Source organism: Neoarius graeffei, chromosome 21 (assembly GCF_027579695.1).
Source record: "Neoarius graeffei isolate fNeoGra1 chromosome 21, fNeoGra1.pri, whole genome shotgun sequence".
NCBI classification, from domain to species: Eukaryota; Metazoa; Chordata; class Actinopteri; order Siluriformes; family Ariidae; genus Neoarius; species Neoarius graeffei.
This window is the reverse complement of record NC_083589.1, coordinates 42,230,835-42,249,552: the sequence shown is the minus strand read 5'-3', so window position 1 is coordinate 42,249,552 and position 18,718 is coordinate 42,230,835. Positions and strand designations below refer to the sequence as shown.

The 18,718-nt window shown below is 41.6% G+C and overlaps 1 protein-coding gene across 2 annotated transcripts in view; it reads right to left on the bottom strand.

Moving 5' to 3' along the window:
• tbc1d30 (TBC1 domain family, member 30) overlaps nt 1–18,718 on the bottom strand; it is a 41,629-nt gene that overhangs the window by 18,144 nt on the left and 4,767 nt on the right. For both annotated transcript variants that reach the window (XM_060903148.1, XM_060903149.1), the window contains exon 2: nt 14,528–14,692. In XM_060903148.1, coding sequence (XP_060759131.1) covers nt 14,528–14,692 — 165 coding nt within the window. The remainder of the gene's footprint in view (nt 1–14,527; nt 14,693–18,718) is intronic.

The following is an 18,718-nucleotide window of genomic DNA, read 5'->3' as shown; positions in this document are numbered from 1 at the left end:
TACATAAAAAGGTTTGATACATCAACATTTAAAGAAAAAAAATCCATCCTGAACAACTTGCAGATTAATCTTTAGAATTAATGGGCTCTTCAATAGCGTCCAAGATTTATACTGTAGTGAACTTTTGTCTTTGGCCTACATTACTCATAATGCGGTTTCACTGTCCACAAATAGTGGGCTTTAAGTAATCCATACCTGTAATGATCCATTTTCATCACAGGATGAATGTGAAGATACTATGCAAGCTGCTTCAGAAAGGAAAGAATTACAGTAGACTTTTAACCTCTTCCTAACTTCATCAGTGAGTTACAGCATACACAGTGGTGCCTGAAAGTTTGTGAACCCTTTAGAATTTTCTATATTTCTGCATAAATATGACTGAAAACATCATCAGATTTTCACACAAATCCTAAAAGTAGATAAAGGAGAACGCAGTTAAACAAATGAGACAAAAATATTATACTTGGTCATTTATTTATTGAGGAAAATGATCCAATATTACATATCTGTGAGTGGCAAAAGTATGTTAACCTCTAGGATTAGCAGTTAATTTGAAAGTGAAATTAGAGTCAGGTGTTTTCAATCAATGGGATGACAATCAGGTGTGAGTGGGCACCCTGTTTTATTTAAAGAACAGGGATCTATCAAAGTCTGATCTTCACAGCACATGTTTGTGGAAGTGTATCATGGCACGAACAAAGGAGATTTCTGAGGATCTCAGAAAGTGTTGTTGATGCTCATCAGGCTGGAAAAGGTTACAAAATCATTTCTAAAGAGTTTGGACTCCACCAATCCACAGTCAGACAGATTGTGTACAAATGGGGGAAATTCAAGACCATTGTTACCCTCCCCAGGAGTGGTCGACCAACAAAGATCACTCCAAGAGCAAGGCGTGTAATAGTCGTCGAGGTCACAAAGGACCCCAGGGTAACTTCTAAGCAACTGAAGGCCTCTCTCACATTGGCTAATGTTAATGTTCATGAGTCCACCATCAGGAGAACACTGAACAACAATGGTGTGCATGGCAGGGCTGCAAAGAGAAAGCCACTGCTCTCCAAAAAGAACATTGCTGCTTGTCTGCAGTTTGCTAAAGATCACGTGGACAAGCCAGAAGGCTATTGGAAAAATGTTTTGTGGACGGATGAGACCAAAATAGAACTTTTTAGTTTAAATGACAAACGTTATGTTTGGAGAAAGGAAAACACTGCATTTCAACATAAGAACCTTATCCCATCTGTGAAACATGTAGCTTATCATGTAATAACATGTAGCATTATGGTTTGGGCCTGTTTTGCTGCATCTGGGCCAGGACGGCTTGCCATCATTGATGGAACAATGAATTCTGAATTATACCAGCAAATTCTAAAGGAAAATATCAGGACATCTGTCTATGAACTGAATCTCAAGAGAAGGTGGGTCATGGGACTTCCGGTGGAGCGAGCACCTAAGATGACCACGTAGGGGAATCCGCTGCGAAACCACTTACCTACCCCCTCGTTTAATAATGACTGACATATCCTAAATATGGAAAATAAGTGTGTGGAGGATTGTAACTTCATATTAATATGCAACCAGTCCAAAAAACCCTTACACAGTACGGCTTGAGAAGTGTAACTCGACAGACCCAGGAGGGTACAGAGCATATGGCAGCTACCCAGACCCCACCACAGATGGATACCACAGCTGAGCTAACGAGCATTAAAACGCTGCTACAAGGCATCTCATCCAGTATGAGCGGGTTAAAAACAGGGATGGATGCAGTTCAAACAGCTGTGGAGAAACTGGGAATTCGAGTGTCTGAAGCTGAGACTTGTATTTCGGCCCTTGAAGATCAAGGCCAAAGCCTGAGTGTCGTGGTGAACACAGCTACCAAAACAATTCGCCCAGCTTCAGGAGAAAATAACATACTTAGAAGACGCCGGCCGCCGTAATAATGTCCGTATAGTTGAAGTAGTGGAGGGCGCCGAAGGAGGAGACGTGCAAAAGTTTGTGCGGACATTTTTGGAGGAAACATTGGATATCGAAATGGGCCCGGACTTTGAGATTGAGCGTGCCCACAGAACAGGTCAGTGGGGCAACAGAGACTGGCATATCCTGGTGCGTTTCCTGAGGTTTGGAGTCAGAGAAGCAGTGCTAAGGGCGGCTCGGGAGAAGGAGCGGGTGGAATGGAGAGGCAAGCGGGTATCCTTTTTCCAGGATCTTTCACAGGATATTATTCAGAGGCACAAAAAGTTTGATGGAGTAAAGAGGCAGCTGCAGGAGAAGGGGCTTCGGTACACCATGGTCCATGTTATACCCAGCCGTGCTGAGAGTTGTGGCGGATAATATCCGGCATACCTTCACTTCTCCGGAGGAGGTGAGAAGCTTCATTTCTAAGCAAGCCTCATGAAGATCCCAACACGACATGGAGGATATTATTGATGTTGGGTGAGCCGTTTCTAGGCTCCATTTAGAGGACATGAATTCCTGTTCTTTATAAGATTTAGGTGGTGGACTTATTTCATTTGGTTGCTTGTATAAAATACACACCTAGTTAAGTTCTGTATATGATAATAGGTGTGTGTATTTGATAGGGATGGAGGAGGAGGGGAGGTGTTCGGTGGGTCAGGACTCTGAGTTCCACGGGCGTATTAGTCTGTTGTTTTGGTTTAAGGGATTATGGAGAACCACTCTGTTTTCTTGAGGTTCTCACATGTGGGTCTCAGTTTCTATGTGTGGGTTTTGTTTTTGTTTTTTTTCCATATGTGCACGTTTCTTAGACAGGGAGACATTAAATTCAGGTCGGTTCTCACATTACCACCCTCATTGATATGTATCTCAGAGCTTGATGAGATGGTCGAGGGTAAAATAGTAGAAGTGTTATGTTAATATGGCAGACATGCTTAAGTTAGGGCGGCACGGTGGTGTAGTGGTTAGCGCTGTCGCCTCACAGCAAGAAGGTCCGGGTTCGAGCCCCGTGGCCGGCGAGGGCCTTTCTGTGCAGAGTTTGCATGTTCTCCCCGTGTCCACGTGGGTTTCCTCCGGGTGCTCTGGTTTCCCCCACAGTCCAAAGACATGCAGGTTAGGTTAACTGGTGACTCTAAATTGACCGTAGGTGTGAATGTGAGTGTGAATGGTTGTCTGTGTCTATGTGTCAGCCCTGTGATGACCTGGCGACTTGTCCAGGGTGTATCCCGCCTTTCGCCCATAGTCAGCTGGGATAGGCTCCAGCTTGCCTGCGACCCTGTAGAACAGGATAAAGCGGCTACAGATAATGAGATGAGATGCTTAAGTTACTATCGTGGAATATTAAAGGGGCGAATCTTGCTATTAAGAGGAAGAAACTTCTTCTATATCTAAAACAAAAGAAGGTAGACATCCACTTTTTGCAGGAGACTCGTTTAAATAATGAAGAGTCAACTAAGTTACAAAGGGATTGGGTGGGTAAAATATTTTATAGTGCCTACTCATCTTGCCAGCAGGGTGTATGTATATTGTTTCGTAAAAATCTAAACATTACCATCCACAAGCAACTCTCGGACAGGGAAGGCAGGTGGGTGGCTGTCAGTGTAGATCTGTTTGGCAGTAGGTGCTCTCTTATTAATATCTATGTACCAAATATAGATTCTCCAATTTTTTTTGCTGACATATGCAATGTTGTGAAACAAATGGGGAATACTTATGTTATTATTGGGGGGGATTTCAATCAGGTTAAAGACCCAACTCTAGATAAGTCAAAAGTTGCTAATACAAGATTAGTATATAAATCTCAAATAGCTATTGATGTTTTAGAAGAGGAGATGGGTCTAGTCGATATTTGGAGGATTTTACACCCCAGATGCTTCATATTCACGTATAGACTATTTTCTAATATCTAAACAATTAGTGAGTACAACGGTTTCTGCTTCAATTGGTAATATTGTACTGTCAGATCACGCCCCAGTTGAAGTGATGTTAGGTTCAGGGTCCTTATTTGAAACCCCTAGAAGCCGTTGGAGACTCAACACCTTGCTGCTCCGAAATGAAAAATCCTGTAACTTTATTAGAAAGGAAATTATTGAGTATTGGGAATTTAATGAAGGGTCAACTTCTAACCCAGGTCTAGAATGGGATGCATTTAAAGCCTGCTTGAGGGGTCGCTTAATACAACACTGTTCCTATTTGAAAAAACAATCTGCTCACGGGCGATTGCTCCAAGACAACGAGGGAGGCTCAGCCTCCTCTAAAAATGCCCTTATAACTTTAATGTGTGCGTGAGTTTTTCCCCCTCGTGACAGCGCGATGCAGCGCAGCCTCAGTGGACTTCAATGGCATTTGGGAGCTCTGCGCTTTTCAATCTCAAAATGCAAGACGATTATTGGACAAATACTGCGAAAACACCCGCCCACGGACTCCCAGCCTCAGTGGACTTCAATGGCATTTGGGAGCTATGTGCTTTTCAATCTCAAAATGCAAGACGGTTATTGGACAAATACTGCGAAAATGCCCGCCTACGGACTCCGAGCCTCACATGGGAGGGACATGGCAGTTTCCGCGAGGAGACTGGCGATTGGTGAAAGCGGCCGGATATTTTCTTTGATTGACAGCTCGTTTCAAATATAGACAGGCAGCGGTGAATTTCAGTTCAGTCCCATGCGGATTTGCAAGTGCTGTGGCGTATTGTAAGAGATCAGCTTACATTTCGATTTCATTCATTACATACGGTTTCTACCAGCTTTTTTAGTTTGTATATATTTTCATTGTAAATAAAGTGTAAATATAGTGTTGTCAAGTTTGCTATCTTAGTTCCAGAAATTTCGTTTGTTTGACTGACTGAACTTGAACTTGAGGGGGCTAGTCAGCTAGCAAGAAAGCTGCGCACGGATGCCAAGCATTGCTGATTTAATTTTGGCGAAGCCATTTGCCAGTCTTCCTTTCGAGGAAAAAATTAAAATTAAAGAGCAGGGTAGACCAACGCCTCAAACTGACATGGTGAAAAAGGTAGGGAATAATACTCGTTCCTTTCAGCTCTCCTGGTACGAGAAAGTGAATTGGCTAACAGCAAGTGACCCACATCAACAACAGTAAATAGGCTACTTTAGTAATATGTCATGGATGGACCAAAAATATAGAATCTATTTAAAATGTTTATGCTGAGTATATTATATTGGAATATATATTTTTCTGGACATGAATTAAACACAGCTACAATTTGGAAAACATTTTTAAACAAAAACACAGCCGAGAACATTTCACACTACAGACCTGGATTAAAAGTGAAGGGTTATCAAAATTGTCAATAAAACATTTCTCAGTCAAAATAAGTAAAATGTCATTGAATGAAATGTGTGGCACCCAGCTCTACTGCTGAGGTTCCTGACAAAGAGCTGCTTTCAATAATGATCAATTTTTAAACATGCCACAATTTTAAAATATACCCCCCCCCAACACCACCATCATGTGTATTGGACAGTAGGCTAATGGGCCAAAAGAACCTGTTATTTCACAGTTTGTGACGCTGCCAACAATCAGCCAGATCAGAGGCAAGAGTAGGGGCAAAATTTATGTTTTTTCTTTTAAAATCTGGAAATATCGTAACCGACCAACCTCCCCTGTTTGAAAGACTACCAGCCACCACTGAATCTGCTATACAATTACTTGAATTGGAGAAAAGAATTAAAGATCTTGAAAAAATATATGCGTCCCAGTTAGATCCAGCAGTGTTTACACAATTAAATAAAATGAAACTGGAACTAAACTCTATCCTACAGAAGAAGGCAGAGTATGCATTGTTTCAGTGTAGACAGAGGTACTACGAGCAAGGGGAAGCGGCTGGGAGATTTCTGGCCCAGAGAGTAAAACAGCAGTACAGTCGCACTTTAATAACTTCCATGGAGAATGAAAAGGGGACCTTAGTAACTGACAGCGGGGAGATTAACGAAACATTTAGGGCATTTTACCAAGAATTGTATTCGTCACAGGGCACAGTAGATCAGGAGGATATAGATAAGTTTTTATTACAGGTGCATCTGCCGACCTTGTCTGAGGAAAAAAGAAATAGGGGGAGATATCACATTAGAAGAGGTTCAGCAAGCTATAAGGAAAATGAGCTCTGGGAAGTCCCCTGGGGAGGATAGGCTACCGACAGATTTTTATAAAGAATTTGTGGACCTGATAGCACCAAGGTTAGTGATAGTATTCAGGGATGCAACTGAAAGGGGCAAGATGCCAGAAAGCATGCAATCGGCTGTAATTACTCTGATACATAAAAAAAGTAAAAATGTTCAGCAATGTGAAAGCTACCGCCCAGTGTCTCTAATAAATGTAGATGCTAAAATATTGGCCAAGATACTAGCTATGAGACTGGAGGCACATATGCCTAGTCTTACACATCCAGACCAAGTTGTTTTTATTCGAGGAAGGTCCTCAGCGGATAATGTTCGTAGGTTACTTCATTTAATTTGACAAGTAAGGAATAGCCTTGATCCTGTGGTTACTTTCTCTCTCGACGCTGAGAAAGCATTTGATAGAGTGGAGTGGAGGTACTTGTTCAGGACGCTATTTAGGTTCAGATTAGGCTCCTCATTTATAAAATGGGTTGGACTTCTATGTTGTAACCCTAAGGCCTCAGTGTTAACAAATGGAAGGGTATCCCCATATTTCCCTCTGCACCGGGGTACAAGACAGGGCTGCCCCTTGAGCCCCCTAATTTTTGCACTGGCATTAGAACCCTTAGCAGCTGCCATTAGGAATAACACAAATATCAAGGGTATCCAAGCAGGAAAGATGGAACACAAATTACTTTTGTATGCGGATGATATTTTGTTACTGACCTCAAATCCAGAAACAGCTGTCCCTCAAATTTTGTCTTTGATTGATACTTTCTCCCATATCTCAGGTTACAAAATAAATTGGGGAAAATCAGAGGCAATGCCTCTGTCTAGGTTATGCCCACCTAGCATTAGACAGAACTGGCAGTTTAAATGGCTTCCTTCAGGTTTAGTGTATCTAGGGATAAAGCTTACACCAGGTTTAAAAGACATAATGACAGAACATTCTCCCCCTACTTCTGAAAATCGAGAACACTCTACAAAACTGGGCTAAAATAGGGTTATCTTTGCTGGGAAAAATAAATATTCTTAAAATGATGGTTGTTCCACAACTGAATTATATCATATATTTATTACCCATGAGCTTCCCTCCCCTACTACTTAAAAGATTTAATGCAGCTGTAGCTACCTTTTTGTGGGGAGGTAAAAGACCCCGTTTAAATAGAATTAAAATGTATGCTGCAAAGGAGGATGGAGGCCTCAACCTGCCAAGAGTGGACTGGTACCACTATGCCTTCTCTCTTAATTGGCCAAAATAAATATTGCAGAGGACCAAGTTCCGGGTTGGGTCTCGATTGAAAAAGAACTCGCTGAACCAATCCCATTATTGGCTTTTATTTCACAAAACAGGGGAGAAATTCCAACTCGGAATCCATTATTGTTGTTTGCAAGAGAAACCTGGCAAACATCACATCATCTTATTGGTCTTAACCCGTTTTTTACTAGAAGGTCGTCTTTATGGCATAAACTACTGAAAGTGGGTAAAATAACCTCTTTACTGGAAATCATGGGCTGAAGCAGGGATTACTTTTATTGGAGATGTTTGAGGGTGATAATTTTATGGGTTTTGAACAAATGGTAACTAAATATAGAATCCCTAGACGAGACTTTTGGAAATATTTGCAATTAAGAAGCTGTATAATGTCTGCTCAAAGGAAACTCCCCCTATTGCCTCAAACAGAGCTACAAAGACTAGTACAGGGAGATCAGGGGATGAGAGGTGGGGCATCTAGATATTATAGTCTTATGAGGCAATCTCACCCACCTAAACTAGAGGGTCTCAAGAGAGCATGGGAGGCAGATTTACAGGGTGAGATAATTCTGGAGAAACGGAAGGAAATAATCGGATCCTGGTATAAGACTTCTAGAGAGGTGCAGACCCACTTAATTACGTATAATATCATACATAGGATGTATTGGACTCCTTGTAAGATGGCAAGATTAAAGCTTTGTGAATCCGAGATATGCGAGGAGTAGAGGAACACTTTTACACATGCTATATGAATGTGAAATGACACAAAACCTATGGGAAAGAATAATATTATTCATTAACAAAGTACTCAGGACGGATTTATCTCAGAGCCCCGCTTTATGTATTCTAGGCATAATAACAGAGGGAGTAGAGTTATTATCCCAGCAAACTCAGTGGTGTAGGGTGGCCCTTATTACGGGATGTAGGATTCAGACACTGGAAGTCAAAAAGTGTTATCCCATTTAATGAATGGATGGGAGAAGTGACCAAAATAGCCAGCTATGAACAATTGATTTTTAGGCTGAACAATAGGGAGGAGGTATTTATGAAAATATGGGGTCCATACATGAATTTCATACTAGGTAGTTGATTGGAGTAGCTATACTGATGGATTTTCATGTAAACAATAAGCCATGTCTGGATTGTGACATACAGTAAATCTGATATATGGTGGGGTGGAGTCTGTGAGAGTAAAGGAGGTGAAAGAGATGTTGGTAATGTGAATCTTGTGCATGTAGATATGTGTAATTATTTCTATTTATTTTTGTGTCCATATTAGTTTAATTTGTGCAAGTGTCTCTGTATGAGTAATATTTTCCTTTGTTTTCTGTTTCTTTTTTTTCTCTTTTTTTTCCTCCTTTGGGTGGAGGGGGGGTTCCAATTATGTTATTCTGTTCTTGTCGTTGTTCAGGTTCATGTATGTTGATTCTTATGTTGTGTTGTTGAAAAGCAATAAAAAGGGAGTTACAAAAAAAAAAAAAAAAGAGAAGGTGGGTCATGCAGCAAGACAATGAATGAAAAGCGTTTAAATGAGAAGTGTTATGTTTGGAGAAAGGAAAACACTGCATTCCAGCATAAGAACCTTATCCCATCTGTGAAACATGGTGGTGGTAGTATCATGGTTTGGGCCTGTTTTGCTGCATCTGGGCCAGGACGGCTTGCCATCATTGATGGAACAATGAATTCTGAATTATATCAGCGAATTCTAAAGGAAAATGTCAGGACATCTGTCCATAAACTGAATCTCAAGAGAAGGTGGGTCATGCAGCAAGACAACGACCCTAAGCACCCAAGTCGTTCGACCAAAGAATGGTTAAAGAAGAATAAAGTTAATGTTTTGGAATGGCCAAGTCAAAGTCCTGACCTTAATCCAATTGAAATGCTGTGGAAGGACCTGAAGCGAGCAGTTCATGTGAGGAAACCCACCAACATCCCAGAGTTGAAGCTATTCTGTATGGAGGAATGGGTTAAAATTCCTCCAAGCCGGTGTGCAGGACTGATCAACAGTTACCGGAAACGTTTAGTTGCAGTTATTGCTGCACAAGGGGGTCACACCAGATACTGAAAGCAAAGGTTCACATACTTTTGCTACTCACAGATATGTAATATTGGATCATTTTCCTCAAGAAATAAATGACCAAGTACAGTATTTTTGTCTCATTTGTTTAACTGGGTTCTCTTTATCTACTTTTAGGACTTGTGTGAAAATCTGATGAAGTTTTAGGTCATATTTATGCAGAAATATAGAAATTTCTAAAGGGTTCACCAACTTTCAAGCAACACTGAAAGGCATGAAGAACCAAATAAAGAAGTGTGAGCTTCATCACACTTGTGCCGTTTGTGTTTCAGGAAATAAAGAAAATATAAAAAGATAGAATGTCTACTTGAAACATAAACTAGCTTTAGCCAGTTAAATGGAGATGTTCAATATACTGTAGAGTGCATATAATGATTCTTTGTGGGCAGGAAGTTTGGAGTATTTTTCCTCTGGTCCATGGTATAGTAGAACAAGATGCGTCTCTCTTCTCCTTATGCCACATGTTCTCTTTAGGGTGACCCTGATCACCACACAGGCACTGGCCATGAGAATGTCAATCATCTCAACAGGACTCTAGTCCTGTAATGTGTCAAGTTCAGTCTCTATGGAGGCTTCATTAGAGAAGGTATATAGAACTCAATCTGTCTCCAAGAAGGATGCCTCCAAATTGTACTGTGTGTATATACCCATGTTAGGAAGCCATTTATTTTATATTCAATTAAATCGAATTTAATTTTGCTTAATATGGACTCATAAATCATTGCTTGGTCATGTATCTTCAACATTACTACTGACATGGATGAGCTCACATATTTGTCACCTAGCCCAGAGAAAAGTACAACTCGAATTCCAAAAAAGTTGGGAAGCTGTGTAAAGTGTAAACAAAAAACAAATGTTATTTGCAAATCATGGAAACTGAGATCAACTGCTGTACAACCCTGATTCCAAAAAAGTTGGGATAAAGTACAAATTGTAAATAAAAATGGAATGCAACAATTTACAAATCTCAAAAACTGATATTGTATTCACAATAGAACATAGACAACATATCAAATGTCGAAAGTGAGACATTTTGAAGTTTCATGCCAAATATTGGCTCATTTGAAATTTCATGACAGCAACACATCTCAAAAAAGTTGGGACAGGGGCAATAAGAAGCTGGAAAAGTTAAAGGTACATAAAAGGAACAGCTGGAGGACCAAATTGCAACTCATTAGGTCAATTGGCAATAGGTCATTAACATGACTGGGTATAAAAAGAGCATCTTGGAGTGGCAGCGGCTCTCAGAAGTAAAGATGGGAAGAGGATCACCAATCCCCCTAATTCTGCGCCGACAAATAGTGGAGCAATATCAGAAAGGAGTTCAACAGTGTAAAATTGCCAAGAGTTTGAACATATCATCATCTACAGCGCATAATATCATCAAAAGATTCGGAGAATCTGGAAGAATCTCTGTGCGTAAGGGTCAAGGCCGGAAAACCATACTGGGTGCCCGTGATCTTCGGGCCCTTAGATGGCACTGCATCACATACAGGCATGCTTCTGTATTGGAAATCACAAAATGGGCTCAGGAATATTTCCAGAGAACATTATCTGTGAACAAAATTCACCGTGCCATCTGCCGTTGCCAGCTAAAACTCTATAGTTCAAAGAAGAAGCCGTATCTAAACACGATCCAGAAGCGCAGACGTCTTCTCTGGGCCAAGGCTCATTTAAAATGGACTGTGGCAAAGTGGAAAACTGTTCTGTGGTCAGACGAATCAAAATTTGAAGTTCTTTATGGAAACCAGGGACGCTGTGTCATTCGGACTAAAGAGGAGAAGGACGACCCAAGTTGTTATCAGCGCTCAGTTCACAAGTCTGCATCTCTGATGGTATGGGGTTGCATTAGTGCGTGTGGCATGGGCAGCTTACACATCTGGAAAGACACCATCAATGCTGAAAGGTATATCCAGGTTCTAGAGCAACATATGCTCCCATCCAGACGACGTCTCTTTCAGGGAAGACCTTGCATTTTCCAACATGACAATGCCAAACCACATACTGCATCAATTACAGCATCATGGCTGCGTAGAAGGGTCCGGGTACTGAACTGGCCAGCCTGCAGTCCAGATCTTTCACCCATAGAAAACATTTGGCGCATCATAAAACGGAAGATACGACAAAAAAAAAAAAAAGACCCAAGACAGTTGAGCAACTAGAATCCTACATTAGACAAGAACGGGTTAACATTCCTATCCCTAAACTTGAGCAACTTGTCTCCTCAGTCCCCCAACGTATACAGACTGCTGTAAAGAGAAAAGGGGATGTCTCACAGTGGTAAACATGGCCTTGTCCCAACTTTGAGATGTGGTGTTGTCATGAAATTTAAAAATCACCTAATTTTTCTCTTTAAATGATACATTTTCTCAGTTTAAACATTTGATATGTCATCTATGTTCTATTCTGAATAAAATATGGAATTTTGAAATTGCCACATCATTGCATTCCGTTTTTATTTACAATTTGTACTTTGTCCCAACTTTTTTGGACTCGGGGTTGTAGTTTTGAAAGTGAAATGTTGTCCTATTCTTGCTTGTTATACAATTACAGCTGCTCAACAGATTGGGGTCTCCTTTGTCGTATTTTTTTTTGTTTTGTGCACCAAATGTTTTCAGTGCATGACAGGTCTGGACTGCAGGCAGGCCAGTTTAGCACCCAGACTCTTACTACGAAGCCATGCAGGTGTAATACATGCAGATTGGCATTGTCTTGCTGAAAGACGGAAGGCCTTCCCTGAAAAAGATTTTGTCTGGATGGCAGTATATTGCTCCAAAACCTGTATACATCATTCAGCATTAATGGTGCCATCCCAGATGTGCAAGCCACCCATGCCATGTACACTAACGCACCCTCATACAATCACAGATGCTGGCTTTTGGATTGTGTGCTGATAAGCCAGCTGGTCCCTCTCCTCTTTCGCCTGAAGGACACGGTATCCATGATTTACAAAAAGAATTTCAGATTTCGATTAGTCAGACTACAGGATAGTTTTCCACTTCACCTCAGTCCATCGTAAATGAGCTCAGGTCCAGAGAAGGTGGCGGTGTTTCTGGATATTGTTTATATATGGTTTTAACTTGCATTTGCGGATCCAGTAATGAACTGTTTTCACAGATGATTGTTTCGGAAATGTTCCTGAGCCCATACAGTGAATTCCACTACAGAATCATGCTTGTTTTTAATGCAGTGTTGCCTGAGGGACCAAAAAAAGTCACAGCCATTAAAATGTTGGTTTTTGGCCTTGTCCCTTTTGTACAGAAATTTCTCTGGATTCTCTGAATCATAATGATCTTCTGTACCATAGATGATGTGATCCCCAAATTCTTTGCAATTTTACTGTATGTCGAGCTAAGTTATTCATAAATTGTTACACTATTTGCCCCTGCAGTCTTTCACAGAGCAGTGAACCCCTCCCCATCTTTACTTCTGAGAGACTCGACACCTCTGGGATTTTTTTTTTAATCCAAAAATCATGTTACAGACCTGTTGCCAATTAACCTAATTATTATTTTTTATATTACACAAATTTTCTAGTCATTTGTTGCCTTGTCCTGACTTTTTTGAAACGTGTTGCCAACATTAAATTCAAAATAAGTTATGTGTTTCAAAAATCAATAGCATCTCTCAGTTTCAACATTTATGTTGTCTTTGTACCATTTTCAATGAAATATAGGCTTTCCATGATTTGCAGGTCATCACATTCTGTTTTACATTACAGTTTATACAGCATCCCAACTTTTTTGGAAACAGTTTTGTTGAATTGCACCATTGTAAAAATGAGGCTTTGAATTAGAAGCAAAAATATTATCTACATATTAATGCTGTGAAAGATTTCCTATTCACATATCCTTCCTTTACAGATTATGGTGTTAAATTACTAAATACCTGAAGCATTTATATTCATTTTTATTTCACTGGCACACCCACAATTCAGTGGAACTTTAAGAAAGGAAATGTGGCTCAACTGCACAGCATATCCTGTGTTACCATATCCAAGCGATTTCTGTATTTACTGATGTATACCATTCTCCCATCAGCTAACCAACAACCCTGAACTGGGTTAAACGGAGTGAGTCATGCCCCTTTTCCACCAAATCAGTTCCAGGGCTGGTTCGGGGCCAGTGCTTAGTTTGGAACCGGGTTTTCTGTTTCCACTGACAAAGAACTGGCTCTAGGGCCAGAAAAACCGATTCCAGGCTAGCACCAGCTCTTTGCTGGGCCAGAGGAAAGAACCGCTTACGTCAGTGGGGCGGCGGAGTTGTTAAGACCAACAACAATAGCAAGACCGTGAAAGGTCACCATTTTTAAATAAGCGACAAGATATCATGGATGCAGTAAAGCAGCAGTCATCCATTATTGTTGTTGTTGCTGCTTCTTCTTCTCCGTGTTTTTGTTGCTTTGATGTTCGCGCCAAGGTTTATGCAAACGCAGCGACGTAACTGACGTATACAGTGACGTAATGACGTGGCTCCCCTTAGCACCCCGAGCTATGGAAAAGCAAACTGGTTCTCAGCTGGCTCGCAAGTTGAACGAGTTGTGAACCAGCACTGGCCCCGAACCAGCCCTGGAACTGATTTGGTGGAAAAGGGGTATTAGAGGAGGGAAAATGCTTCATATGCAGGTCAGGGGTACTCCAGGACCAGGACTGAGACACTAAGCTACATCATATTAGTGGCAGACAGGAATGTCTATAGTGAGTAACAGATGTTCATCTGAAACACATGGACCACTAGCAGAGTATTTTTACATTTTGTTTAAAATTTACTCATTTGGTATTTTATGCAAAATGGCTCAAGGTCCGATTTGTGGCTCTTTGGCTTCCCTAAAAAGTAAACGAAATAACATGATATAGCATATCTGTTTTAATACAACATATTCTATTGTACCTGTTTACAGCTTTGTTACACTTTTTTTATAAAGGAATTTGTATAAATATTCTACTGACTTCTGGGCAGGCTGATCATCTGAGGTTGTTGGACAGATTCAGTGCACTGAAAAAAGTGGATTTGAGTTACGAAAATTACAGCTAGGATTCCTTCAAATCAGAGAATCAGTGAAGGCAAGTTGAGAAGACTGTACTAAAACCCCGGGATGAAATGTTAAAAAAAAAAACTGATTATGAATTACTTCTTTTTGGGGAGACAGCTTGCAGGCAGGCAGTGACGATGTCACATTTCTTCTGCTGCTTGTGATGTAGTCGGTCCTTCCTTTTCAGCTGCCGTACCAATTTAGCTGACTGAATTCCGATACGATAATTCACCTCCTGAATGATCCACTTCAGCTCCTCTGGATCTGAAGAGAGAGAGAGAGAGAGAGAGAGAGAGAGAGAGAGAGAGAGAGAGAGAGAGAGGGCACATAAAGTCAGGTCAAATGTGGGTCCAAAACTACAAACAAGGGTTCTTTTCAGTCTGATATGAAAGAGAATATTTTCATTCTTGGTTAAGTGAAAAATATTACTCAAAGTTGCTTATGTATGCCAAATTTTTATTGCTTCACAACAAGACAAGAAGTGAACAGAACCTACACAGACCTATTAAAAGTAAAAATCTTATACAATGAGTGAAAGTAGCCATCAAATAATTTGCAGCACGTGGAAACACCAGAATTACAATTTCAAGTACCGGTAGCCGTCTGTAGTCAAGAGACTAAATTGGATAAAGAAAAACATGAAACTGTCTGAACTTGACTGTTTCATGTTTTTCTTTATCCAATTTAGTCTTAAGTGATTTAATAAACATTTTTCTTCCACAAGCAGGGTTTTCTGGGCCTACTGACTGACTTTTTAAAAAAAGGAAAAAAAAAAAAAAAGGAAATACAGTACTTCTAGACCAGCTCCTATTCATAAAGTCATACTGTTTTACTACACTCTCAGGAAAAGTGTTACCTCAGGAGCTTTTTGAATGTTTAACAGTCTGTGCTTTTGAAGAAAGTTCTACTTGGCACCTTTTCTGAAGTGCAAACCCTCTGTTATAGGGTTTTATGTGTTTAAGGGCTCTTCCATACAGGCCCATGCAGAGGAATGACTAAAGGTTCTACGGTTGGCCTTTTTCCTCTGGGTAAAAGGTTCTTGGAGGGTTAAATAGATGGTTAGGGGTTCTTACTTTCTAAAATGGTCTACTTGGAACCTTAACTAAAATGGAAACCCTCTTCTGTAGGGCTTATAAAATATCTTTGTGGAGAACATGAATGCTTTAGTGTGTTACATGAAACCTAAAGATCCAGTATATGGCCAAAAGTTTGTGGATACCTAAACATCACACAAATTTGTGGTTCTTCCCCACACTACGGCCACAAAGTCAGAATCACACAATTGTATTTGTATGCTGTAGAATTACAATTTTACAATTGTACGTGTGCTTTGGGGACAGTGCCTTTGGAGTGGCAGACTGGGGTGGTGGTCCCTCTTTTTAAGAAAGGGGACCGGAGAATGTGCTCCAATTATAGGAGAATCACACTTCTCAGCCTCCCCGGGAAGGTTTACTCCAGGGTACTGGAGAGGAGAATTCAGCCAATAGTCGAACCTCGGATCCAGGAGGAACAATGCGGTTTTCGTCCTGGTCGTGGAACACTGGACCAGCTCTATACCCTTCATAGGGTGCTCGAGGGTTCATGGGAAGGCCGGATACTCTATACTGCTATTCGGCCCGTAGGCACAAACAACAGCAAGAGCCCTCTCCCCGACCCGAAGGCGCAGAGAGGCGACCCTCTCGTTCACTGGGGTAAACTCCAACACATGGCGGCTGAGCTGGGGAGCTATAAGCAAGCCCACACCAGCCCGCCGCCACTCACCATGGGCGACTCCAGAGAAGTGGAGAGTCCAGCCCCTCTTGAGGAGCTGGGTTCCGGAGCCCAAACTGTGCGTGGAGGCGAGCCTGACTATCTCTAGCCGGTACCTCTCAACCTCCCACACAAGCTCAGGCTCTTCCCCCCCAGCGAAGTGACATTCCATGTCCCAACAGCTAGCCGCTGTGTTCGGGGATCAGGTCGTCGAGGCCCCTGCCTTCAACTGCCACCTAATCCACACTGCACCAGCCCCCTACGGCTACCTCTGTGGATGGTGAACCCACAGGAGGTCGGGCCCATGTCACCGCTTCGGGCTGAGCCCGGCCGGGCCCCGTGGGCAAAGGCCCGGCCACCAAGCGCTTGCATACACTACCATTCAAAAGTTTGGGGTCGCCCAGACAATTTTGTGTTTTCCATGAAAAGTCACACTTTTATTTACCACCATAAGTTGTAAAATGAATAGAAAATATAGTCAAGACATTTTTCTGGCCATTTTGAGCATTTAATCGACCCCACAAATGTGATGCTCCAGAAACTCAATCTGCTCAAAGGAAGGTCAGTTTTATAGCTTCTCTAACGAGCTAAACTGTTTTCAGCTGTGCTAACATGATTGTACAAGGGTTGTCTAATCATCCATTAGCCTTCTGAGGCAATGAGCAAACACATTGTACCATTAGAACACTGGAGTGAGAGTTGCTGGAAATGGGCCTCTATACACCTATAGAGATATTGCACCAAAAACCAGACATTTGCAGCTAGAATAGTCATTTACCACATTAGCAATGTATAGAGTGGATTTCTGATTAGTTTAAAGTGATCTTCATTGAAAAGAACAGTGCTTTTCTTTCAAAAATAAGGAAATTTCAAAGTGACCCCAAACTTTTGAACGGTAGTGTACGAGCCCCAACCCCGGGCCTGGCTCCAGGGTGGGGCCCCGGCTGTGCTATACCGGGCGATGTCATGGTCCTTGATTTTATTTTATCCATAAGGGTTTTGGTGAACTGCTCTTGGTCTGGCCTGTCACCTAGGACCTGTCTGCCTCGGGAGACCCTAATAGGGGCGTAATCCCCCTGACAACATAGGTCCTAGGATCATTCAAGCACACAAACCCCTCTACCACAATAAGGTGGCAGTTCTAGGAGGGGAAGCACACAAATTTCGTACACGTACAATACAATTTTCCTTCACTGGAATGAAGAGGCCCAAACCAGTTCCAGTATGACAATGCCCCTGTGCACAATGCAACCTCCATGAAGACATGGTTTGCCAAGGCTGGAGTAGAAGAACTCAAGTGGTCTGCATAGAGCCCTGACCTCAACCCCACTGAACACCTTTGGGGTGAATCAGAACACTGACTGTGGCCCAGGACTCCTCACCCAACATCTGATCTCACTAATGCTCTTGTGGCTGAATGGGCATATCCACACAGCCACAGCTCCAAAATCTAGTGGAGCAAACAGCAAAGTGGGGATCAAATCTGGAATGGGATGTTCAACAAGTCCGAGTGTGATGGTCAGGTGTGCACATACAGTGGCATGCAAAAGTTTGGGCACCCTTACTGAAAATGTCTGTTACTGTGAATAGTTAAGTGAGCAGAAGATGAACTGATCGCCAAAAGGCATAAAGGTAAAGACGACACATTTCTTTTCAGCATTTTCTGCAAGATTTGTGTATTATTTTTGTTTTGTACAATTGGAGAGTGAAAAAAGAAAAGGAACACCATGCGAAAGTTTGGGCACCCCAATACATTTGAATTCTCAGGTAACTTTTACCAAGGTTCCAGACCTTAATTAGCTTATTGAGCTGTGGCTTGTTCAAATTCTTCGTTAGGAAAGGTCAGATGATGCAGATTTCAAAGCTGTATAAATTCTCTGACTCCTCAAACTTGTCCCTAAAATCAACAGCCATGGGCTCCTCTAAGCAACTCCCTCGCATTCTGAATAATAAAATAATTGATGCTTACAAAGCAGGAGAAGGCTACAAGAACGTAGCAGTGTTTTCAGGTAGCTATTTCCTCAGATTGTAATGTTATTAAGAAATGGCAGTTAACAGAAAGAGTGGAGATCAAGGTGAGGTCTGGAAGATGAAGAAAACTTTCTGAAAGAACTGCTCGTTGGATTGCTAGAAAGGCAAATAAAAACCCCTGTTTGACTGCAAAAGACCTTCAGAAAGATTTAGCAGACCCTGGAGTGGTGGTGCACTGTTCTATGCAGCGACACCTAAACAAATATGACCTTCATGGGAGAGTCATCAGAAGAAAACCTTTCTTGCATCCTAGCCACAAAATTCAGCATCTGAAGCTTGCAAATGAGCATCTAAATAAGCCTGATGCATTTTGGAAACAAGTCCTGTGGACTGATGAAATCAATAGAACTTTTTGGCCACAATGTGCAAAGGTATGTTTGGAGAAAAAAAGGTGCCAAATTCCAGGAAAAGAAAACCTCTCCAACTCTGAAGCATGGGTGTGCATCGATCGTGCTTTGGGGTTGTGTTGCAGCCAGTGGCACAGGGCACATTTCATTGGTCGAGGGAAGC